The following is a 26,047-nucleotide window of genomic DNA, read 5'->3' as shown; positions in this document are numbered from 1 at the left end:
CCTTTACTGAATGTTTGTATCAAGGAAGTAACAAAATAATTGCATGTAAAACAAGTGTAAGATAAAACAAATAATCTAACATTTTGCTTTCTGTAGCTAGAGACTCACTCAATGATTCTATATTGTATTTATGTGTAGGTGATAAATACACAAGTAGGTGTGTTTTTTTTTTTAATCAATAGATGCACCAGAGAACAAAAATATCTCTTTAATTAAATAATGAAACATACATTTAAATTAATCCCATCAGTTCTGAAATTACCTCAAATGGGATTCTGATAAAACAGACTTGTGTCAATAGGGGCAAGATCAACAGCCGAGCTGCAGTGTGTTCAGGAAATCTGAAGTTTCTACAGATTTTTGAAGGCCAGACAACTTCCATTGCTGATGCTAACCAATGCACAACTTTTTCCTTAAACCTGAAACAAGGATTCGTGCCCAATGCTCTTGTCCATTATTCTAAATATATCAGTTGTTCTAGGCAAGAGAAATTGCCACTCCCTAAGAAGCTTGCTTCTCTGAAACGGAGAACGCCATTTAAAGAATGGCATTTACGACACAGCGATTATGCCAGTACCAGTTCAGAGGGGGACAGATTCTTCCCAACACCAACATTTATGGCTCTAGCGAGGCATCAACCAAAGCAGCTGGATCCCACCCGCCAGCTCGCTGCGGTCACTGCCCTATCTACAGAGCAGCAGAGATCTGACAAAATGCCGCCAAAATCACTCTGTGAACCCCACCATCCATCCTCACAGTGCTACGTTGCTTTAAAGCTTAATTTAGCTGTGTTAGATTATCAGCAAGATTATCAGTTATTATCAGTTAGCAAGATTATCAGCTATTTGAAATAATAAAATCGACATATCACACTCGTACTACCATAAAGTGAGAAAACAACATTCTTTCCACAAGCACAACATACGCACAAAACATTCCAGGAAAGACCAAACGAATCCAGCAGATTCACTTTGGAGTCTGTGAAGAAACGGTGATTTAAAAACAAATGAAAAAGAAAGCTAGCTACTTCAAAGATCACAAAAAGCGGACGTATTTGAAAGGCAGCATTTGAGCCAGCTGCTGATGTGGCAACTTTTATTTTAAACACATGACCAGCATTTTACAATTTGAGAATAAGACCATACAAAGACAAAGACAAAGCACTTAAAAATAAGAATTCTTTTTTTTGGCAAAAATTGTGAATTGTTTCTGTTCATCTCACAGATTTTTCTCTGAGTTTCAGAAATTCCTGTTTTCTCACTGTTGATCCCTAGGCAATTTTATGTTTGAAATCAGAATCAAAAGTCAAAAAAAGATTTTTTTTTTTTTTTTTTCCTTTCTGGAAACTAGAATTGTAACTTCTCCAAACTAAACACAACTGAAATAGCTTTACTCTACTTCACCTTTAGCACAGCCAGAGTATTCTGCTAGGGCACTACTCTTTTCTGACCATCCCAGGCTATGAACAGATTCACATCCAGCATACAGCAATCATCCAGATGCCTTTGAATCAAGTACCTAATAGCAATGCAGCTGCATTAGGAAAGCTAAAATCAAAATACAGTTACCCTTACGTACTAAATACTCACTAAACATGATTAAAGAAGCAGCCCTTGTCAAATAACAAAGACAGGCATGATTCCTGAAGAGGAAGTTGGTTACATAAAGACACTTGTCATGTACATATGGTGAAAGGAAAGGAGAATGGGAGAGGAAGAAAAATGAGATGCATTCATAATGGGAAAATGGATAAGGTAGCCCTTCCCTTCCTAACTTGCTACTCAAGAGTTTATGCAGTGTAAAGGGTTAACCAACCTGGGTTTCCTTGGAGCTAAGGTATAACAGGAGGCAGATCTGTTTAACTTATCTTTTCTCTGTCCAGTTCTAGCTCCTCCTGCAATCCCTTTCTCTGCTCAAGCCCTGTATCACTATTATTAGTTTCTTAAAAATAGTGTGAAGCATGTGCCTGACACATTTAGCTCACCCTCTACCATAGATCCTCCTGTCACAGTTAATCAGCTTTCTCCTCTTCAGGCCAGAGTTCACAATCACCTGCCTCTAGTTAGTTCTCTTGGTCTGTGGAAGCCTATTCCTTGTTTCCAGAGAAAAGGTTCTGTATTACAAAAAGAAAGAGCCACCAGAAAAGAAAGAACCACCCACGCAAAAGCCTAACTGCTTAGAGCTGCAATGAACTTTGATGAGAAAAACTGCCATGTACAGTCACCTTCAAGTACATGCTGTGTCCATCACTTTATTGCTGCTGTACCATCCAAGTACTCCTAACCCCTCTCTACAAGTTAAATCCCCTCTTCAAAGAGAACGGTCCACTGCTTCGACCCTTCAACAGGCAGTAACAACAGATTTATTTCTGAATAATTAAAAAAAAAAGGGGGGAGGAGAGGGCAGACAGAGGAATGATTTTGGAATGATTTTTATCTCTCCAGATGAGAACAGCCTGGATACACAAACTGCAGTTCTCACAAATTAATGACCTACTTGGTGTTCCTGCAATCACCCCATTTCAGAAGTCTGAAGTCAACTTAACATGAGCACCCTTTTAAGATTTGCATCGGAACAGAACGATAGGTTTCAGATAATAATTTTAAAAGCCAAGAACACTGGCATAAACAATTCACTACAGAAATAATTTAGTCAAGAATTAACTGAAAATTACAGCAGCTATACGCTGTGCCTTCTTTATCTGTCAATGATGGCAGAAGGGAATCTCTGAATTGAATCATCAAGCAGGCCACTGAGCATTTACTAGCCCTACTATTTCTTGCCCACATCAATTAGAAACATAAAACAATTGGGGAGGAGGCAGACTAGTGTCTGGATTTGATATTCACAGCTTTTTCAGATTTTTTTTTTCCCCTGTTGCTGTTAAAAATAGGAAACCTTGCCTAACTGGAGATGCGAGGCTGTCGTTGCTGCATCATGGCACGTAGTGTTGAGCGAGACTTACATTTGGTAAGGGTTACTCTCTCTGTTCTCTCTCATAGTGGGTAAAAATATTTACGCTTTCAAAATTGTTCCCATGCAGAGACAGAAACAAATTTTACATAGCACTTTCTTGCTCTCCAGTCTCTCACGGAAAACATGTGCAAAGCTTTCACAGGGAATGTACGATGGCAAATACTGTCTGAACCTAACTTACGGGGACACTGAGAGCTAACAAAGATGAAAGAGGCAACACCCTCTCTATATATACACAAACAGTTTCTTTTAAGCAACAAAAAAAGTGTCTTTCATAATTACACAGATCATATTTTAGGCCATTTGTCCAACTGATAATTTAATTTGCTCATCAAAATTTCTAGAAACAAGCTGAATGATTTAGTTTCCAATAAAGAAATAAAGAACAGCTTTACAAAGAGAGCAAATAACACAATAAGTTGATGATATTTAAGAAGACTCTCACTTTTTTTCCTCATTAAGGTGGAAATAAGAACACTTAACTGTCTGCAATAGTCATTATTACTAGTTTGCAGGAAAAGAAAGATTTCATTAAAGACACAAGTGGCAGCTTGATACATCTGTAAGACAAATATCTTTACGAGAAATACTATCAGTGCACTTTTTTCCACATATCAGTTATGTAGGTACCGTTTGCATAAACAGATCTCTCAGAAATACCAAAAAAGACTCTGTAGTTATACTGATACCAAGATAGTCCTGAGCTACATTAGCAGGACTGCAAGAACTATAAAACCCCCTCCTGCAGGGTTATTTTTTAATAAACAATACTAAGCAGCTATTTTAAGCATACATTTATTACCAATCTGGCTCACCGCTTTATCTCAAAAACAGTTACACCAACACAAACAGAAGCCACTACGGGTGGCAAATGACTGCTTTCTGCAGGCTTTGCTGATGAAAAACACCCAGATTTTGGTTCCACAAAAATTTCAGTTCTAACAAGACTTAAAAAACCCAAGACCCTATCTTGGTTTCTCTTCCATGCAATGTATCTTGATTTCTCTTACATGCAACCATCGAAAACTAGTTCTGAATGACTCGACATTTCAGTCATTTACTTTCACTAAGACAGTAACTCTTGCCGTCATATCCTTTGTTTTACCTCAGGCTGGTCACTCCAAATTCTGTTCTTCCACTCCACATTTTATCATCATTCTGAACTTGTCACAGAAAAAAAAAAAAAATAATCCTATGCACTTGTACCAAACCATCCTTATTTAACAAAGTAGTATTTAAACTTTCAAGCAAATATTTATAACTACAAGTATTTTATACAAATATTTTACTATAACTTGAAAAATTTAAATATTGACCCTCTCTATAAAGGATCATTAATTGTTCTGCCCAGAATACAAACAAACTGGGGGAGCTGGGAGTGGAGAGGCATAGTCATTTAATGTGTTCAGCACCAATTCTTTTGGATCTGGCTTGGTAATACTAACTGTATTTGCATAATGTCTGAGTAATTTTGTTCCATCCAAGCTGAATGTATTCAAAGGAAGCTGAAATGGAAAACAGCAAATAGTATCCGTATCTACACTCAGAAGCTAATTTAGTTACTCAAAACACTGGTTTCAGATTCGCTACTACAGACTACTATCAGGTCAGTAAATACACAGTACATTTTTGATTTAAAGTGTGCCTTAACAAAGGATGTAAATTTCTAACCCAAAAAATAGCATAAAAACATGTTCAGGGAATCTTGTCTGTTCGTCATATCTCACATATCTTGTTTTAAGCATAAGGCAAAGTCAAAGCAAAAAGTCTAGCTTAATAATTTGAAATGTAGTTAAATTTGTAACACTGCAGTGACGAGTTTACTAAAGTAAAAGCAAATTTCCAAAATATGTCACTGTGGGTGGTTTTACCCAGCTGGGCAGTTGAACTCCACCACAACTGCTCTCTCACTCCCCCTCCTCGAATGGAAAGGGGGAGAAAGTATGTTGAAAAGTGGATCAAGGGCTGAGATAAGGACTCACTCAATAATTATTGTCATGGGTAAAAAAAAAACTTGAAATAACGAGATTAATATAATTTATTGCTTATCACTATCAGGCTAGAGCAGTGAAAAAGTAGAAGCAAACTAAAAACACCTTCCCCCCAACTACCCTCTTTTCCCTCCCACAGGCAGCAGCTCTTCAAGCTCTGCTCCCACACGGCTCCGTCCCACGGGGTCCATCCATCCCCCAGGAGCAAACTGCTCCAGCACGGGTCCCCCACGGGTGGGGGCAGCTCCCCCCAGACCCCCTGCTCCTGCGTGGGCTCCTCTCCACGGGCTGCAGCTCCAGCCCGGGGCCTGCTCCTGCGGGGGCTCTCCATGGGCCGCAGCCTCCTCCAGGCCACATCCACCTGCTCCACCGGGGGCTCCTCCACCCATGGGGGGGCTGCAGCGTGGAGATCTGCTCCATGTGGGACCCATGGGCTGCAGGGGGACAGCCTGCTCCACCAGGGGCCTCTCCCTGCACAGCCCGCAGGGGAACTGCTGCTGCCTGCCTGCAGCACCTCCTGCCCTCATGCTGCACTCACCTGGGGGGCTGCAGGGCAGCTTCTCACTGCTCTCTCCCAGCTGCTGTTGCACAGCAGGGTTTTTGTTTTGTTTGCTTTTTCCTTTTCTTCAATCTGCTCTCCCAGTGGCCCAACCAGCCTCATTCCCTGGCTGGTGTCTGGCCATCAGTGGGTCCCTTTTGGAGGATCTGGAGCTGGCTCTGATCTGACATGGGGCAGCTGCTGGGCTCTGCTCACAGAGGCCACCCCTGCAGCCCCCCTGCTACCAAAACCTTGCCACGTAAACCCAGTACAGTCAGCTGGGGGAAAAGCTGCTTTCCACAGACAGGTCTAATAAAACTTCAAGTAACTTGTGGTATTAACATGCAAGCAACCACAATTAATAAATAATACCAGTTAGCTTAATCCTCCTGGATCCAGAAAAAACCTGAAATGAAGTCCAAGAGTGACTAACCATTTACGTGCCATCTGATGTAACCCATCTTGCCACATTTTGGTTGCAAATCTCAGGAAGATCTATTTGCTTTTCAGTTCTATCTGCTGGCTAGTATTAGCTGTCTAAAAAATCATGAGCCTGTTCAGGATGGCATTTGAAAATCTGTCTGCCTTCGAACAGCTGAATGCCTCCACAATTTCACAATGAAGTCTTGTTGACTTTAAGCAGACTTTAAATTAATGTTGGATGTTAAGTATCTTCCTGAATTGAAGCCTGGAAAATTTCTGCAGTCCAAGCTTTGTAAGAACAAGATGAGTTTGCCAGTTTAAAATGCAAAATAATCATAGAAACATATTAAAATTATTTTTAACTAAATTTTGATAAAGTATCTAAAAACTGTTTGTTTCATTGAGATCCTCATCTATGCCATAACTCTGGATTACAAATCAATTTACACTGTCCTTATAGTACCAGTGACAACGTATTTCTTCAGATTTTGCAATGGCTTTTCCAACAAGGGTTAGTGCCAACCCCCAGCTGAAGTCTGTTTCTCTTCCAAACTAAGCTTCATTAAGTTTTTCAAATCCTGATGCATCCCCTGGACTGTGCCTCTTGCCCAGTAACCTTTAAGTCAAATCAAAGTAAAATACTATTCTTAAGATGAAGCATTAAGCTGATACTAGCCAAAGCAATGTATGTTGATGCAATGACAGTCTGACTGGAGTGCTTAACCTGCTGCCTTTTATTTATTTTTGCCAGCAGTACTAAAGATTCTGTGCAATCTTTTTCAAAAAAAAAAAAACATATTAGTAAGCTTTATCATTCTATCCCAATTTCAATACAGGCCACCGCATTTTGCCCCGAGACATTATTCACACATTCTGCTATCAGGATATCCTTCTCTCACCAACCAAGCGTGTGCTGTGATTTTGCTGAATGCTGCACTTAAACAACTGCTCAGACATAGGTTCCTGCCTGTATTTGACTGTACCCTGAGCCTCCTGATAGAGACTGTCCACAGCGCTTCATCTGCCTTCAGAGGCAACCATGCACAGCTACCAACCTCAGCTTCTTCACTTTAGACAGTGCTAAGCATTTCACTTCCAAAAAGGACCTTGTCTGATGCTTTAATTCTGGGCTCACTGCCTGATCATACAGCAAAAAGTTGGTACAGCTAATAAATGCAAAGTGAAAACTCACTGCAATTGAGTAAATCTTACCAGCTGAAAAAACTCCCACTTGTTAGAAAGGTTTTCTGTATGTTGCTCAAAAGAGGTCACCTGAACAAAACCAGCATAATGCTAATGTGTATGGATAATTTAAAGCAGTAACAAAGACGAACGACAGTTTAGGACCGCCCTAAATTTCTCTAACAACAACGCAACAGTAAGAAAAAACAACCCCCTCAAACAATAGAATCCATACTTTCGCACTAGGCAATTTTTGAAATTTTACTATTTTTCAACCCAACTAAGTACATACACTTGTTTATTTTAAAACAGAGAACAGAATATAGGAGCAGCTGCATGGCCTATCAGTCACAGAATCACAGAATTTCTAGGTTGGAAGAGACCTCAAGATCATCGAGTCCAACCTCTGACCTAACGCTAGCAGTCCCCACTAAACCATATCCCTAAGCTCTACATCTAAACGTCTTTTGAAGACTTCCAGGGATGGTGACTCCACCACTTCCCTGGGCAGCCTGTTCCAATGCCTCACAACCCTTTCGGTGAAGAAGTTCTTCCTAACATCCAGCCTAAAATTCCCCTGGTCAACACCATATGAGCCCAAAGAAGGAACAACAACAACAACAACAACAAAAAAACACAAAGACTACATGAATTACTAATGCGTAAGTTTTTTTCTTTCCCATACATTAGCTACTGTTTTTGTCTAATTCCAATTTATCATAGTCTTTACAGTATCTTGTAATTTCAGATTATCTCACAACTCACAGAAGAGTTATAGTTGTTTGCTACACTTTCTGAAGTTAAAAATCCACATAAAATGACACTGGTGGCAAAAGCTTTTTAACCCTTTCTGCAGACAGGTAGCTTTGCTTTGTAAAACTAGTAACACTCCAAAATTCATCAGATCACTCGTATTCCAGAGACTTTCTAATATTTGAAACTCCACATCACCTCCTCACCATTTCCATTCATACATTTATTCCTGATCACTACAAATCTCCTTATTTTTATGTAAATATTGCTTTGCACATTGAACATAATTTTCCTTGTAACTTGGAATCTGAAAGGAACTGAGCTATACGTGGTACAGAACAAACGATGAGAACATAAAGCCTAATGATGCTGCCTCAATTATTATGGAATGACAATTCACGTGCTTGCAAAATTAAGGAACTTTCCAACATGTAACTGCATCATGGTCATACAACAGGCAGGAAGGTAAATGAAACATATTAAACTCCCTGAATTCCTATCATACCCATTTGGCTACTATAATAAAACCTAAGAATCAAAATAAAGCACAAAAAGACCAGACAGATTTCTAACAGCAGCATACAGGCCAAATAACCACAGCAATCCCAGCTCTATAAATGAAGGCCCTGCCAAGGAGCCAGATGTAGGTAGCGGAATACCTCCTGCAGCTTGGCATTGGGGCTATTTATGTTACATGTGCAAGTGACAAGGAAAGCATAATATTGTATATTTTATCTGGCTAGATGAATGTTCTCTTTCAATTTTTCAGTCCCATCTAACTTCTCCTGTGAAGGAATAAGTAAAATGCAAAGCACTGATACACTCAAATGCAAGTCTCTAAAACATACTTCACTAGCATGTTTTCTTTCATTATAAAATTATTCATTTCCATAATATAATTAGCTTAAGATTTTCGACTTTTAGAGAGATAACAGATTACCACTGTTCAGCATCCCAATTGTCTCTGTAAGAATACTTGCTTTGTAATGTGGCCAACTAGAGACATGCTGCTCCAGTTTCAAAGGCCATCTAGCGTCCAGGAGAAGCTTTTCACTTCCCACCTAAACTAATGTGATGCAGTTTAAAATTCGCCCCCACCCCAGCCAATTCTTATAAAATATTTATTTACATGCAAATGTAAGACTTTAATTTATTGTCTTCAGGAAGCTAACAGTATTATAAGCATTCAGTTTTTATAAATTCATAGATTTATGCAATTCACCAGTTTACTAAATATGCAGCAGTCAAACAAATGCTAAGGGTAAACAGAAAACCTAGATACACTGCAGAAGACAAATGCATGTCACTGAGTTTAAGAAATATTTACAAATATCCCACATAAGAACTCCATTTAAGATGTGAACTTTGAATTTTAAGTTTGAAGCACTGTACACAATGTCGCAATAAACAGTGTCATAGCCAACAAGCACAGCTGCAGTATCACTGCTGGTACTGAGACGTATACAAAGCCCTCACTTCACTGATCACACTGCCAGGCAGCTGATCACAGCATTTCTTAGATGTTTCACTCCAGTGTTCATGAAATGCTTTGGATCAGACCTGCATGAGGTTTGAAGAGCTACAATGTAAGTATCCTTACATAAGAAGTGTCCTATTATTCCCAATATGGTTCTTTAAATTATTTCTTTTGAATTTTCCCTATAAATTGTTAGCTTGTCCTGGAGCAAAGCCAATACTTGATGTGGCAGCAGAATACTACCACAAGACACAATCGTGGTCTTGCCACAGATAAACACTGTCAGTCAGCAACTAAAGTCTAATTTAAACACACTTAAGGATGAGTACAGACTGTGAAGAGTCATTGGTTTGCATGCATTCTTGGCCTATTTTCACATGAAATATCCTCTAAATGTTTTGTATTTAAAAAGGAAAATTAGTATTTTTATATTATACTGTTCATCTCATAATGATTCTGTTTACTGCCTTTTCAGCAACTGGCTGAATAGCTAGAGAAGCTTCAGAAGCATAAATATTTTCATTAGAGTCCTTTCCAATCTTCTTAAAAGAAATCTTAAATTCAGTCCTTGCTCCCCAGTAAAGTAGTGTGACAAATTAATTAAATACATTAACTTATTTAGATCAGTGGAGAAGAAACAAGAAATAACAAAAAATTAAAAGGTTTCCATTATTCTTTCCTTTTTGTTTCCTTATATTTCAAAAGAAAAAACAAAGGGCTTACAGTTTCCATGAAGGAAATATTCTTTACTTTCCCCTCAAAATCTAGACAAAAAATATAGATCACAGAACCACGGAACTGAAGGGGTTGGAAGGGACCTCAAAAGATCATTTTGGTCCAAGACCCCTGCCAAAGCAGTTTCCTTAGAGCAGGCTGCCCAGGTAGGCGTCCAGACAGGCCTTGAGTATCTCCAGAGAAGGAGACTTCACAACCTCCCTGGGCAGCCTGTCCCAGTGCTCCGTCACCCTCACCATGAAGTTCTTTCACGTGTTGGTGCAGAACTTCCCGTGATCCATCTTGAGGCCATTGCCCCTTGCCCTGTCCCCACAAACCACTGAAAAGAGGTTGGCCAAATCCCTCTGTCTCCCACCCCTCAGGTATTTATACACATTGATGAGATCCCCTCTCAGTCTTCTCTTCTCCAGGCTGAACAGACCCAGGTCTCTCAGCCTTTCCTCATAGGGAAGATGCTCCAGGCCCCGTATCATCTTTGTGGCCCTCCGCTGGACTGATATCCAAAAAATATAAGTGATTTATTATTTCCCTCTTCTGTCTTAATTCATGCAGATCGAGTCCTATGATTCTCAAACTAGTGAAATTACAAATGCAAAAATACCTTTTAAATGGTTGAGACAAAAAAATTAAATATTCGCTTTTCTTAAACTATTTATATTCATTTCAAATAAATTAACTTAAAAAAAATATTCTTTATAGAAATAGAGATTAGAAGTACACAAAATTTAAGACTTCAAAACAAGCCTTTTTTTGTTCTCTCATTTTGTATCTCCTGCTGTTAAACGAGCTCCAGTATTTTTCAAATTTCTTTTTACTAGCAAAAATTCATGAAAACTTTGACTTCAAGATGGCAAACACTGTTTGCATATAAGATGGATCTAACGCACAGGTCTATTATGAGTGAACAAATAGCACGGACAGTAAGTAACCGCAGCCATGTACGTATTTTTCCTCCTTCTTAAATTTATCTTAACAAAACAGAGAAACACCGGCTCCTGATTTTTTTGCCACAAGACCTGCAAATACGTATTTTTATTAACATATCCTGATACTGACTTTAAAATGATTCCCACAAATTATGCAAACCCTAAAAATATTATAAATGCAGTTTGACCACAAATGACCTACTATTTTTTTTACCAATGGTACAAGCTACTGAGTAATGTATTGAGCAGTCCCTCAAGTGTTCGGTTTTTTAGATATTTTCATAATGACTGTAAGCAGCCTGAGATGGTCTATGCACACAGTACAGTATTTTGCATCAATATGATATTTTTTGCCACAGAATTTAAATAAAAGCGACAATGAGTGCAATGTCTCATATTTGAAATATAAAGAAAAAAGATCGTAATACTCTGTAACAACTTCCATTATAGTTTGGGGAAGCCCTATAATCTAATACTGATTTCAACCACAAGAGTAGTTTTGGACACTTTTGATTCACAAACTTCTAAAATTTTCCTGCAGGCCCTATGAATTTCTCCAGTCATTTTTAGGTCATTGACGGTAATCTTGTTTTTTGAGTTATCTTACTGAACCTCATTTTTCAGTCTATTACATTGAAAAGACCATTAACAAGCCTTTATTTTACCACAGAACCAACATTTTAATTACCCTTGTGAGAGCTCAGCAAAACTTTTCTTATGCACCAATATTCTTGAATTGACTGCCATCAGCAAGGAACAAACAGATCACTGTAGTATTAGAGCATCATTAAAGAAAGAGGATAAAATTCTGGCTCTCCTGACTGAGATCCCTGAGAAACTGGAAGCAAAACAAAAGAAAAAGCAACAAAACAGCTTTTCTCTCTCTCTTACCTTCAAAAGCTGTTTGCCAATTGTTGGACTCATTTTTTCATCCACCATGAGAATTACTATTCCTCTGTCATCCATACCTCGGCGTCCTGCACGACCTGACATTTGAATGTATTCACCAGAGGATATCTAAGATAAAAGGGAAAAATGTAACAAACACTAGAAAGACAGCAAGAACTTATGAAGTGCCATTTATGATTATATAGTACATGATCATGACCTATAAAAATTAACAGAAGAGTTGTATAAAACACAGTCATCACAGATCAAATTCATTATAACTGATCACTAAGGATCTAACATAAAAATCCATGCTTATGAATACTCTTTGTCAAAAGGATGATTTAACCAGTGCTTTCATAGCTACATTTATTGATACATTACTACAGTGATTTCCCTAACACCATCTCAATACGTGCTAACCCCTTTTTACTCATGGCTCACACTTGTAAATCTTAAGTTTGAAGTGCATGGTGGAGATCATTACAATATATTGCATCTGCAACATCCAGTCACAAAAACTATGTCAATTTAAAAGCAGGAGTTCCACATAGCTGATATCAAAAAGGTAGCTAATTCTTTCTTTCATATTTCTTAAGGACATCCAATCAGACTGAATGACTTGTGAAGCTGAACAGCCCAAACTGAGATTGAAGAGATGTTTGTTGCAAAACATATGTTGTTACATGTCCCATTTACCTTATTTTCCCATCTCTGAAAGAGGAATCATTCAGAGGAATCAACACTTATAAAGCTTTTGCGATGATTTGTACACCCTTATTATTATTTACATGTGAATTACAGATCTTGTTTTAACATTTAAAAATGTTTAAATTGTTTATGTTCCAACTATTTAAGAACCCAACCCTTCCTTCTCACATCCCTGTCATTCCATGGGCTACCCAAAACACTCTGCTATAACAGAACAATCAATATTCTCCTAAAGTAGATCATCTCTTCTCTCAGGTGTGTCAAAACCTCAATTTGGTGATCATCATGAGAGTACTGAGCCCACTTACTCTCCAGATCCCTCTGACATGAAAGAAAATACTTGGTCTCACAGTTCAGGACAAACTGCAAGAAGTCTTAGGCTAATCAGCACTTAGGCTTATTCAGCACTAACCTGTTTGATGCCCTTTTGCTGTATCTATCTGTGGTGTTTTTACCCATATGGTATGCTGAACTCCACAACTACTCTCCCACTTCCCTCCTCAAAGGGAAAAGAGGAGAAAATGCAATGGAAAGGGCTCACGGGTTGAGATAAGAACAGGGAGATCACTCACCAATTATCATCACGGTCAAAACAGATCCATGGTAGGAAGATTAATTTATTTTATTACCCATTACTAACAAGCTAGAGCAGTGAGAAACTAAAAATTCAAACTAAAAACGCCTTCCCACCATCCACCCTCTTCTATCTCCCCTCCCCAAGCAGTGCAAGGGAATGAGGAACAGGGGCTGCGGTCAGTCCCTGATGCTTCTTCTCTGCTGCTCCTTCATGGTCACTCTCTGCTGTGCCTTCTGTTGCGTGCCCATCTCCAGCCGTCCTGCTGGTTCCCGCTCCTCACTCTCCCAGCTGCTGTTGTGCAGACTTTTTCCCTTTCTTCAATCTGCTCTCACAGAGGAGCAAACAGCATCTCTTACTGGCTTGGCTCTGGGCAGCAGCAGGTCCCTTCAGAGCTAATTGAAGCTGGCCTTTATCTAATGTGGGGCAGCTGCTGGATTCTTTTCACTATCCCTGCAGCCCCCTTGCCATGTAAACCCACTATTAAATAATTTCATGCATACTCTGAGGAATCTTGTCTTTGGAATTTGTAGGCTAATTATAAATTGATTAGTAAACAACCAGAAAGATTTTTTGAAAGAAAAAAATATTTTCTATGACACCGAAGTGCATATGTCAACAGTAAATCTTATCTTAGTAAGAGTTTAAATAATGTAATTGAGTCATTCCCACGCACAACCTCTTTTTCACATACCCATCGGAAATCTTTCCCATCAAACTTGCAGGCACTCGTAAACAGCACAGTCCTGGCTGGCATATTAATTCCCATAGCAAAAGTCTCTGTTGCAAATAAGGCCTAAATAAACAGACTAAAGTTAAGCAAGCAAAAACAAAGACTAAGAAAACATGTACATAGTCAAAGATTGCACAAAACTCCAGATTTTACTACTTATGTACTGTCAACATAACAACACAGGCACATTAAATGTTTAAAAACTGGAACAAAACCATTCTTTCCCCCTCCCCTCATTTCTTCTAGGAAAACAAGGTTAGTCATATGGGACCATGTGCCAGAAGTAAACACAAGCCCTGCAAATGCAATAAATGCTAGAAGCACTTGCAAGATTTCAGAAAACACTTTTGCCCCTCGAGTCTGCTTTTTCATAACCATATATCATACAACAGTTGAAAATTTTGAAATTGCACAATATAAGTTTTAATACTTCCAAATAAAATCTGAACACTTAAAACTAGAGCTGTGATTATGTACTATCATAAGATATTTAAGGCAACACATTTTAGACTACGTGGTAAAAAACAGCTTCAAGAGGTTTTTTTTTCCCACATAAAGATGGAGATAATTATGCACACACACTTCTCAGGGAAAGGGAGCTGCAACTAATTACATCAAATAACCTGTGTCACTGGAAGACTTAAAGACCTCCAGAGGGGATGTACGCATTTGCAGAACCCAGTATCTAGATCCACAAAACAGAACCCTGCCCCTTATATGTACGTAGTTCTTTTTATGACTGCCTACTTACTAGTCTATACAATGTTTTAAAAAAGCTTTTGGTAAACACTAATCCTGAATAGAAGTACACTCAAACCCCAAAGCATTTTTCAGAATGGCATTTGCAGTAAGTCTTTCTTTCCCCTTTTTCATCCAAGAAGCAGATCTTCACTATATCCTAGAACGCCTTCTGAGCTAAGATAAACTCATTCGGTTTGTCAGGATTACTGACAGCGTATTCAGAACAGATTAAAACCCAAATGTGAACACAAAACTATACCTTTATTAGGCCCTCAGAGAAAAGAATTTCTATAGTTTCTTTCAAGATAGGAAGCAGACCGCCGTGATGGATACCAATTCCACGCTTCAGAAGAGGAAGTACGTGCTCAACCTGGGAAGAAACACAAGACCAGTAAAGAAATTTTAATATTCTTTCCAGAAATATAAAACCTCTGCTCTTAGCATACATGTATTTATAATCAGGAAATGGTGGATTACAGTAATGTTGTGGTTTAAACCAGCAGGCAGCTCAACACCACAATGCCATTCGCTTATTCCCACCATCCCCCGCCACAGTGGGATGGGGGAGAGAATCGAAGGGAAAAAGAAGTAAAAGCTCACGGGTAAAAGCCCACTACAGCCAGCCACCGCACATTAGATGTTCAGCATAACACCACACGGTGTGGGACACCCCTTTGGCTCGCCTAGGCCAGCTGTCCTGGCTGTGTCCCCTCCCAGCTCCTGGTGCACCCCCAGCCTCTTCCTGCAGGGCAGTGTGAGCAGCTGAAAAATTCTGGACTGCGTGTAAGTCCTACTCTGCAACAGCTAAGACATCAGTGCGGTATCAGTGTTATTCTAAATTCAAACCACCGCATCATGCCACCTACTAGGAAGAAAATTAACTCTATCCTAGACAAATCAAGTAAAAATATGCCACTTCAGTATTACTTTCTACTAAAACTAGGAATGGTAAGAACGGTAAAGCCAACAACCAACTTTTTCAGCAGTAGGGTTAGGCCTACTGTGAAGCTACATGCTAATTTGCGAATGCAGATAATATTTAAAATAATCTCTCTATTTTTTTCCAGTGATTTGCATGTGTATTTTGTATTGATATTGTATTGAATGCAGTGATTTCATTTATTGATCTGTGTAGTAACAGTGAATTGAGCACCTACGAATGCTGCAAAGGGAACTTGGTGCCGCCAATGATGGAATTAATCTCTGTATTTCTAAAAACTTTACACTTTAAGATAGCTTTGTAAGTTTTATCTTCAACAAAGGAAAAACAGAGACAAAGGTAAGATTGTCATTAACAATGTAACTATGAACATTTGGTTACCACCTCGCACCTAATTCTGAGAATATGCTTTTCAGATGTCAATGCCTAGAGAGACCAAAACAGATCATACAGGTACAATCCCTCTGTTATATGTGCTGCTTTTTCAGTACACTTGAAACATTATACATCGGTTTCCTATTGTCAGTTCTTCTCAAGTTCAAAAACAGAACAGACATTTTGAATCTGAAGTGAGCAGGCACAGCCAAAAATTAAGTGGTTGTCTTCTTCAAGGAGGAATTGCCATGCTCATAATAAAGATTGCTATAGTAATGATTGATGGATGCAAGTAATGGGGAGGGGTGCAGAAGAAACTACAGTTTTCAGACGTACTGAATGCCATAATATTCTGTTCATTTAGGAGACTGTATTTTTCTACTGTAAAGATGAAGTTACTATACTTAGTGATTGCAGATTAAATTACAATGCAGAAGGATCACTGCAATTTTTGAAAGGCTCAGCAGTCAGTATCTGATAAAATGCATACTGAATTCACATTTGAACTGTTTCCAGACAGTTTCAGCCCCAGTATAAGCTTTCATGTGTACTTAAAAACATACTTGGAAAAAAAAAAACACAAAACAGAAATACAGGGTAGGAACTCCCTGGTTAATTTTATCACATGTGATTTGCTGGAATCACAACTAGAAGGAATCCTAGTCACTGAATCCTGTTCACAATGCAAGAGACAGAAAACCTCAGAAAGATCAATGAAAACATCCAATTTATGATTTCTGTACCCACTACACACGACCCCCAGTCTCGAAAGACGCAGAAAACAAGAGACCAGTAGCTACCCTCATTTAGTCTACACTCACCTGAGGAAGCTTTTTGTCTTCATCTGACAAACAGTCAATTGCATTATTGAATACTTCTTCAACCATCTTTTTCTCTTCATCTGAAAAGGCAATTTGTAATTTATTAGCCTTTTAGATTTTGTAATAACTTGTGTAAATAAAGCGTTATTACATTCTCAGGTTTGTAAAATTTTAAAATAGTGTAGAAGGCTGTGAAACCTACACAAAACCACCTACACTGTGGTCAGACAATCAATCAGTGTGGGCCTTAAAGAGCCTAACAGTGACTGTATGCTTAGGGAAGAGGAAGAATAGCACAAACCTGTAATAATCATCAAAATTTCAGCTACCATTAAGCTTGGTATTTTTCAGCTTCATGTATTTTCTACCTATTTCATAAACCTCCACGTTTGTCTTCTATCTGACAGTGCCCATCTGCACACTTCTCCGTTAATACTTACACACTTTCCATACACTGAACCACAGCGTGCAACGACTGGGGAGCAAGTGAGCAAGCAAGAACCCTGAAGAGTTCTCAAACAAGAAATAGTATTGTGACTTACAACAGAGCCCTTACTTTTGTTACTACTCTTAACATTCCAGGAAGCCAGGAACTTAAGCCCATTTTCCAAGCTTGGTCTTAATCCAAAATGAAAAAAAAAATCTTCATTGTTTACTGTTACGGTTTTTCTTTGATGAGATGGGAGATGAAGTAAGGAAAGAAAAGTGGACTGAACAGTTGAGCAAGAACAGTCTAGTGGTTTGTTTTACAGCTGTTTTAACTTGAAGAAAATGCTCAGATTTCTAGATGGACTTTTCTATAAATTCTTCTGGTATTATCACGGTGAACAGGATTTTGGAGAAAGAAAAATTTATTATAGAGGAACAGTTAAACATTGTGATGATCAAATACTCTGTGTACCCACAGTTTCCTACTGAAAATAGGCTGATGTACTGGAATGGTAAATAAGTACCAATTCAAAAAGTGGTAAATATTTTACATTTGTTTTTACACAAAAGGACTCAAATGAAATAACTACCCAGAATAATATTTCATTTCAAATTACAATTTTTGTTGAATAAAACTATATGTTACTTATCAGTACCTGTATTGAAGTCTAACTTTGTCATCTGAAGTGCATAGGCTTCACAATCTTTTTTACTGAAGCTGAAAATAATTACAGGTTGGAAATTCCTTTCCATGATCATCTTCACAATCTTAAAAACATTTGAAGGACCTGTAGAGAGATCACACAAATTTCAAAGTTATTTTAGCAGAAAATTATTCTGTTAAGTAATAATTAAAATAGAAGCACAACTTAGCTGCAACTTTTTTTTTTTTTTTTTTTTTAAAGAAAGGTTATATAATGCAAGAAGTTACATGAGAATGAGATTCAAACTCACCTTTTGTTCCTCCTTTCCTGCCTTTCTGGTCCCCTTTTGCTAAGTCTCCTGCATCTCTAAGCACTTGCATTGCTGTGTTAAAATTATCTTCTCTGAAGTCTCCCTAGATATAAAACACAACCTTTGTAAACAATTACTTCTTACATAGCCCACTGAAAAATACATACTAATTTATATATCCAGTACTATTACCACACATTTACATGCAGAAGGACAAAAAAACAATGCATAAGCTTACAAACGACATTATTAGGTTGAGTGTCGCAGCTCAGAATTTTATTTGTGTCTCTGAAGTTATTGTTTATCGTTTTATCTACTATACCATCAACTAAGTTAGACATGCTCAGTGACTGTGGTGGTTTCACACTGACAGACATCTCCAACACACCACTTTCTTAATCCTCAAAGTAAAAGGGGGAAAAATACCATTATAAAGGGCTCAAGGGTTGTAATAAGGACAGGGAGATCACTCAGTAATTACCACAGGCGAAGATCCAGCATTAGTTTAGTATCATTTATTGCTTATCACTAGCAGACTAGAACAGTGAAAAAATAGAAGCTAACTAAAAATCCCTTCCCCTCCCCACACACTCTCCTCTATCTCGTCCCCCAGAGCAGTTCAGGTGAACTCATTCTTCGTGGGCTCCTCTCCATGGGTTGCAGGGGCACTTCTGTTCAGTACCTGCAGCACCTCACCTCCTGCCCTCCTTCTGCACTGACCTTGAGGCCTGCATGACTGGCTCTCACTATTCACTCTCCCAGCTGCTGTTGTGCAGTATTTTTTTCTGTTTGTTAAGCATCCTCTCTCAGATGTGCAACCAGTGTTGATCACTGGCTCAACTTCGGCCAGCAGTGGGTCTTTTCTGGAGCTGGCTCTGCTCTGACATAGAGCAGCTGCTGGGTGCTGCTCTCAGAGGACACTTGTGCAGCCCCCTGCTACCAAAACCTTGCCATGTAAACCCAACACAATGGCACAATAGCAAAACTGACTTACAGGAATGTCTACATATTCTGCCCAATTAAGTGCAATATTGCTGTTTACAGCATAAGCTATAATTCAATAATGAATTGTAAACACTGTTACTTCTGAATCACCTAAAGACACAAAAACATTACGCCCCCCTCAAGGAAAGTTTAAATGCTACCTTTAAAAAAAAAAAAAAAAAAAAAAAAAAAAGAAAATTAAGCGAGAAACAGTACCAGCAACCTCAGAAAGCAAGGATGAGGGTGCTTAACACATCTCAGCAAAGCACTGCTCATCTGAGTACATGACATTAGAGAATAAAATCAGTGTCTTCTATATGACTCCAAAATCAACATCGCAGAGATCACTGTTACCCATTTGTACCTCATTTTATTTTAACATAAACATCCTTTGCACAGTCAATCCAAGTTCTGCAAAAGATGAAACTCATTACTGATATGTGAGGAAAAAGAAATTTCAAACTAACTGACTATGCCTTACATTTTCATCAACGACAAGACGCAATCCATCTCCTCCTGCTGGGAATATATAGTGCTGCAGTGGAGTAGGTCGATAGTCTGTGTAAATCACATGGCAGGGCTATAAAAAAGAACAGCATATACGTAAGTTATTTCATATTTCTAAATGAACTGGAAAAATACTGGCTTGAGGGAAAATCCAACGCATTTGTTTTAAAATATATCCTTCTAAAAGCCAGAATCTAAGACTTAAAGAAATATAGTTAAGTTTTCTTCCCTGAATATGGATTTTGTACTAATGATGTTGCTTAAAAATGTGAAAGCTTGCTAATCCTTCAGTGTAACACAAGCTGACAACAATCTCTTATAAAAAAGAAAAAGCAAAGATAGGTAATGGTCTCTTTTATATTATTAAACAGACTTGAAATATCCTCATATCTTTTAAAATCAAAGGAAGAACTATTAATTTCTATTTTGTAAAAAAGCCTGCAGTATTTCTTGCACCACCTAAAAAAGGCATTGTATATTTTTTAAAACATTACAAGTTTTAACATGTGAGTAACGCTTGTTTAGAAAAAAATAAATGAAACACTTCCTTAAAAATATTAAATCTTATATAAATCTGCTTTAAAAAAAAGATCAGCCAAGTGCTCTGCAAAACAAAGTCAAAGCTTTGTGCCAAGTTTGAGTAAACATCTCTTATGCTATGCTCCTTTCATCACAAGCCACATGAGAAACAAAGCTGGGGGTTATTTTTAAAATCAGAGCAACCTCTTGTGGAAGTTCCTTCCCCAATTCTAATTCATATATTCTTTGCTGCAAAACTGTCACTGAAAAAAAAAAAACACAGAATAAAAATTAACTGAAAGGTTCTGGAACAGGACATACTCATCATATTCCATATATATTTCCTAGGAATTTATGGTTTACTTTTCATTCTTGCGTTCTAGTAGCAGCACATATCACTCATATGAACCGTGCTGTGCTAACTGAGCAAGGCAGCGGTCCTGTCCTTAAGCTCATTATGAGAATCCTCTATGTGAAACAGCGCAATACTTGCTAAGTGCAGTTTAAGCCCGGGATAACAGCACAGGCCCTGCATACGGGCATAGTTTGAAAACAAGAGGTCCCAGAACTATGATCTCCACTGACGGTCAGTCAAAGAAGACATGCAGCTTTGACAGCTGGTAAAAAATAATAATAATAAAAAAAAAAAAGCTGTAAACATAAGGAAGAAAACAAGCAGAAGCTAAGAAAAAGATCTGAGCAGCAGGAAAAGGCACCTACTTTCAGCCTGCGATAATATTATCTTCTGGAATTGTGCACAATGTAGTCCATGGGCCAAAAAACACCCAGACACTGAAGAATTCATTGCAAGACAAGATCTTCTGTTAAGAAAAGGCTATTATCATAAGAATCACTGCTGTGGAATCACTCTAGGAGGGACATCTGCTCTCCGTGCCAGTTCCAAGGACCTATGCTGTGAATCTCTGCCTTCTTCTGCCCTGCCTGCCTGCTTCCAGGACCCAGCTCCTCAATCTGGCTGCCTCATGAAGTTCAGCTTTGCCTCTCTCTTCAAGCCTGTTTCAGGAACCATGATGTGCTAGTCAAGTGTGTGCAGTTCTGGGTGCCACAATTTAAGGAGGACTTAAAACTACTAGAGAGTCCAAAGGAGGGCTACAAACATGTCAAAGGGTCTAGAGAAGATGAATGAGGAGTGGCTGAGGTCCCTTGGTTTGTTCAGCCCAGAGCAGAGCAGGCTGAGGGGAGGCCTCATGGCGGTCTGCAGCTCCCTCACGAGGGGAGCGGAGGGGCAGGCGCTGAGCTCTGCTCTCTGGGGACAGTACGAAAACAGGAAGAGAAATAATTACAAATTAGTGTGAACTTAGCAAGCATATCCAAGATACAACTGAAAGCTCATAAAAATGGTTGACAACTACTTGTCATGCTGCTGGCAGCCCACTGACAATCACACACCTATTTTAATGCAAACAATAAAATAAAAGTTTGTCTTTGTTGAAACAGAGATGAATATAATGTTTACGGATTGCAAACAGGCCCTTTGAAGCCTCTGTGTCCTGAAAGGCCTGCCTCTGAAGATCATAGTATTTTCACAGTGTTTCATAATTCAGTGTTTCTTGAAATCAAGCTGATGTCTAAATAAATGGTAAAAATAAACTATTAAAGAAAGAAACGTTAAAGTTGTATGTAGAACTAACAATCCATACAGGCACAAAGGCTAAGTGTACTATCAAAGGAGTGATCTACACCATCAGTTAGAAGCTATAATAACATGGCTAAAGAGAGGCTTGTAGGTCTAGGGTTTTTTTTCGAAACAAAGACGCAGTATTATGCCGCAAGATCACAAGGATAGAGGCCTCTCACATCAAAATTACCTGTTTGTGAAGATGACAGATCCATTCAGCAAACTGACGAGCATTTGGAATAGTCGCGGAAAGGAATACATAGTGAACATTGTCAGGGAGCAAAATAATTGTCTCTTCCCAAACTACACCACGTTCTGAAAATGGAAAAATCATATGGGAAATGTTATTCAAGTCTGTTTTTCAGCTCTGAAACCAAAGAACGGCATACTTAAAGACAAAATAAAAGAAAAACTAACAAATGCCTCATATATAAGTACACACACGTCCTCAAAGTTGCTTTTGTCTCAGCAAAGATAATGCAGACTGCTACGCACAATAGCTATTTCACAAAATTCACTAGAAAACATATTCTGTATGATTTATGCACAAAGATACCTGATTTCAAGAGAAAATAGAGATTTAATAAAGGAAGCAATCTTTGCTCTTCAAAAAAATGGATATGAAACGCAAAATTGTATTAAAGTTACCTGAATCTCTCATGTAGTGGATTTCATCAAAAATAACCCACGCAACTTCTCGCATAACCTCAGAACCTCTGTAGAGCATACTTCTCAGGATCTAGAAAACAAAGAAAAAGGATCTGTCACAAACTGAGATTTAAAGTTCCTGACAGAGATTCCAAAAGCATGAATTTATAGAGATTTACCTATTTTTTCAATAATCTGAAGTTAAATCAAGCGCAAGGGAGAAATAATGAACTTTCAAAATTTTTTTTTTTTTTTTTACCCTAACTGGGATTTTTATGATAATTTTTATTAGTATCAGACCGTTCCAAAAATAAGGTACAAAACCACAGATAGGTCAAGAACTTGTGTCTGATCTTACCTCTGTTGTCATCACCAGACAAGAAGCTGTAGGATTAATGGTGACATCCCCAGTCATCAAACCAACATCCTGAAACTCTTCATACATCTCACGGTACTTCTGATTACTCAAAGCTTTAATTGGACTCGTAAATATCACACGCTGTTTCTCCCTCAAAGCCAAGGCAATTGCATACCTGTATTCAAACATTGAACATATTACAGTTGCCAGGAAGATATACACAACTATTTATTTTCCTCTTACCTTTTTGTTGAAAAAAGAAATGTAATTCAAAACACCAGTAGAATGATACAAAGCACTTCCTATCTGTTTAAGTTCAGTGCAGTCTAAGCTTAACTACTTGTGTCTCTTTGGAGAGTGACAAATGGCCCAAAAAATAACTGATGTAGATAGACTTCAGAACACATCTAATTTTAACTAAAAATCTAATCATAAATGCTTTGTGTCAAACTACTACTCTTTGATCCAATGTTACATATTTTCATGTAGATCTCACTTCTCATCTCAGGTTGGCAAAGTCACTCCAAACCCTGGCAAAAATGTATGTGCTTGTTTAAACATTTCTTGCCTGATAAACACCAAGATGCTAAATAAATCAAACTGATACTTCTGACATAAAAGTTAAAAAACAAACAAACAAAAATGACCTTCTTCATTAGCTACAAAAATGGGCTAGGACACAAAGGTATTTTTTCTAAATTCATGTAAATCTGTATTGCAGAAATTTTTCTCTCAGTCTGTAGAAAAACGTCTCAATAAGGACAGATTGTTTAAAAATAAAATAAAAGCTTAAACATTACTCAAGCATTTCAATACCCACTCAGCTAGATGAAAGAAATAGTTATTTATATTTTAGTGCAGTCAATTCAATTCCAAGCTGTTTAATCTAGGAATTGATGCACAACAGCGACTGATGGTTCAACAAAATGCCAGTAAAAGCATCACACGTTTTCTTATTAAGAACCTGTCAGAAAATTACTTACTCTGCACATACAGTTTTACCAGCTGATGTATGAGCTGACACTAACACAGACTGGTTATTATCTACACAAAGAATTGCTTCTCTCTGAAAGGCATCAAGACTAAATGGATATTCCTAAAAAGAAAGAAAAAAACATTACATATTTTTAACATAGACTACTACCTACATTGATTATTCTCTGACTGAACGAGCATGCAAATTACAGGCAGAAATTAAATCATGCACATAGACATTTGTAATTTCAATTAACCTTAATCCAGTATTTTGCAGTGGCTTGTTATTTACATAAAATTATCTAACACGCACACACCTAAGATCTTTGCTGATATCTTGTTGTTGTATGGAGTGAAAATCTGACCCAGACGACTGGATTTTCTCTAATTTTCTAAGTCAGGACAGAAATTATCACACAGCACCAAAGCCTTTGCCCAATGTTGTAGAGTAGAAACAAAACCACAAAAGCCTCTCCACTCCATTCAACCGCTTTATTTTACTCTACCACATTTAAAATACGAATATCAATCTTCCTTATGACAGGTCATCTTTTTAAACCTTTGTCAAGTCTTACTGGCAAAGTACAACACTTTTCCTCTACCCTTACCTACTAACTAAAGCATATGCAAGAAGAAAAATTAACGGAATCTATCACATACTTTTGCAGGTTTTCCGGTTCTTGGCTTTAGACCTTTGAACTCTTCATTTGCTGGAAGTGCAACCTATAAAATATATTTTAAACAAAAACAATTGCAGAATTCTGTGTGTCCATTCCAGTGACATATCAAGCTATGAAAAGCTGAAGAAGGAAATGCAAAATGCATGAAAACTTACATTACTTTCTATTATCCTGGTTCTATGAGCTCATGTGTCAAAGTGTCCTTTCTCTCACTATCTTTACCCTCCTGACACAGTACCCCTTTTCCCATTTCTCTGACACTTCTTGTTGTCTGATGTGAAATATTTCTGGTACTACCTAACTTAAAACATAAACTCTTTTGGCCAAGATGCAGTCACAATTTCTGGCCAACGGAGGTTAAAAGCAATTGCACAGTTCACATTGATCACACTCCCTTTCCAGGGACCTGCTTATAGAGGTTAAGTTCCTGTTCCTGACTAATATCTAATATTCATTCATACTAAGTATTTAAGCCCTCTTCAGTTACTAAGTGATGACAAACCTCTATCAGACATCTCTACATAACAAAGACTGTGCAGATGCATTGGCTTTAAAACCTGTAACATCAATTGTACAGACGGTTTCTGTACTAAAAATGCATCATCATACAGGGTCCTTTAATGTGACCCTAATTAGCATGGGTTAGTTCTGGAAGACAGATAAGCGCAAATTCAGGCTGGGCAGAGAACAGATTGAGAACAGCCCTAAGGAGGAGGACCTGGGTGTGCTGGTTGATGAGAAGCTCAGCATGAGCCAGCAACACGCGCTTGCAGACCAGAAAGCCAACTGTATCCTGGGCTGCATCAAAAGCAGTGTGGCCAGCAGGGCGACGGAGGGGATTGTGTCCCTCTGCTCTGCTCTTGTGAGACTCTGCCTGGAGCCCTGCATTCAGCTCTGGGGCCCCCAGCACAAGAAAGATGTGGAACTGATAGAACATGTCCAGATGAGAGCCACAAGAATGATCAAGGGGCTGGAGCACCTCTCCTACAAGGACAGGCTGAGGGAGTTGGGGTTGTTCAACCTGGAGAAAAGAAGGCTCCAGGAAGACCTTGTAGCAGCTTTCCAGTGCCTAAAAGGGTCCTACAGAAAAGCTGGGGAAGCATTACAGGAAAGTCAGGGAGTGTAGTGATAGGACAATGAGTAATGGCTTGAAACGAAAAGAGGATAGGTTTAGATTAGATATAAAGAAGAAATTCTTCATTCAGAGAGGGTGGTGAGGCTCTAGCACAGGCACATTTTGCCCAGAGCAGCTGTGGCTGCCCCATCCCTGGAGGTGCTTAAGGCCAGGCTGGATGGGGCTTTGGGAAACCTGGGCTGGTGGGAGGTGTCCCTACCCATGGCAGGGGGGTTGGAATTAGATGATCTTTAAGTTCCCTTCCAACCCAAACTATTCTATGATTCTAAGACAGAAGGAAAAACAAACTGAGCATGTAAGTACAGGGAAGTTAAAATTGACATATTTAATACTCATAGAAACTCTTTTTAACAATCACCTTGAGAAGAAGTACGATTAAACGTAATAAAATAAAAATCAGCATTAATGCTTCTTATTTTTCATTTTATAATTGTA

At 38.4% G+C, this 26,047-nt stretch overlaps 1 protein-coding gene across 1 annotated transcript in view; it reads right to left on the bottom strand.

The window, feature by feature from the left end:
• MTREX (Mtr4 exosome RNA helicase) overlaps window positions 1-26,047 on the bottom strand; it is a 46,954-nt gene that overhangs the window by 18,300 nt on the left and 2,607 nt on the right. Inside the window, exons 4-15 of the mRNA XM_084305487.1 lie at window positions 24,458-24,520; window positions 23,806-23,918; window positions 22,823-22,997; window positions 22,465-22,555; window positions 22,007-22,131; window positions 19,633-19,731; window positions 18,168-18,270; window positions 17,870-18,001; window positions 16,785-16,864; window positions 14,908-15,018; window positions 13,869-13,970; window positions 11,893-12,018 (exon numbers count right to left, since the gene is read on the bottom strand). Of these exons, the coding sequence (XP_084161613.1) occupies window positions 11,893-12,018; window positions 13,869-13,970; window positions 14,908-15,018; window positions 16,785-16,864; window positions 17,870-18,001; window positions 18,168-18,270; window positions 19,633-19,731; window positions 22,007-22,131; window positions 22,465-22,555; window positions 22,823-22,997; window positions 23,806-23,918; window positions 24,458-24,520 (1,320 nt within the window). The remainder of the gene's footprint in view (window positions 1-11,892; window positions 12,019-13,868; window positions 13,971-14,907; window positions 15,019-16,784; window positions 16,865-17,869; window positions 18,002-18,167; window positions 18,271-19,632; window positions 19,732-22,006; window positions 22,132-22,464; window positions 22,556-22,822; window positions 22,998-23,805; window positions 23,919-24,457; window positions 24,521-26,047) is intronic.

The sequence above is a fragment of the Netta rufina genome, assembly GCF_964035555.1.
Source record: "Netta rufina genome assembly, chromosome: Z".
NCBI lineage: Eukaryota > Metazoa > Chordata > Aves > Anseriformes > Anatidae > Netta > Netta rufina.
This window is presented reverse-complemented; position numbering and strand designations above follow the sequence as displayed.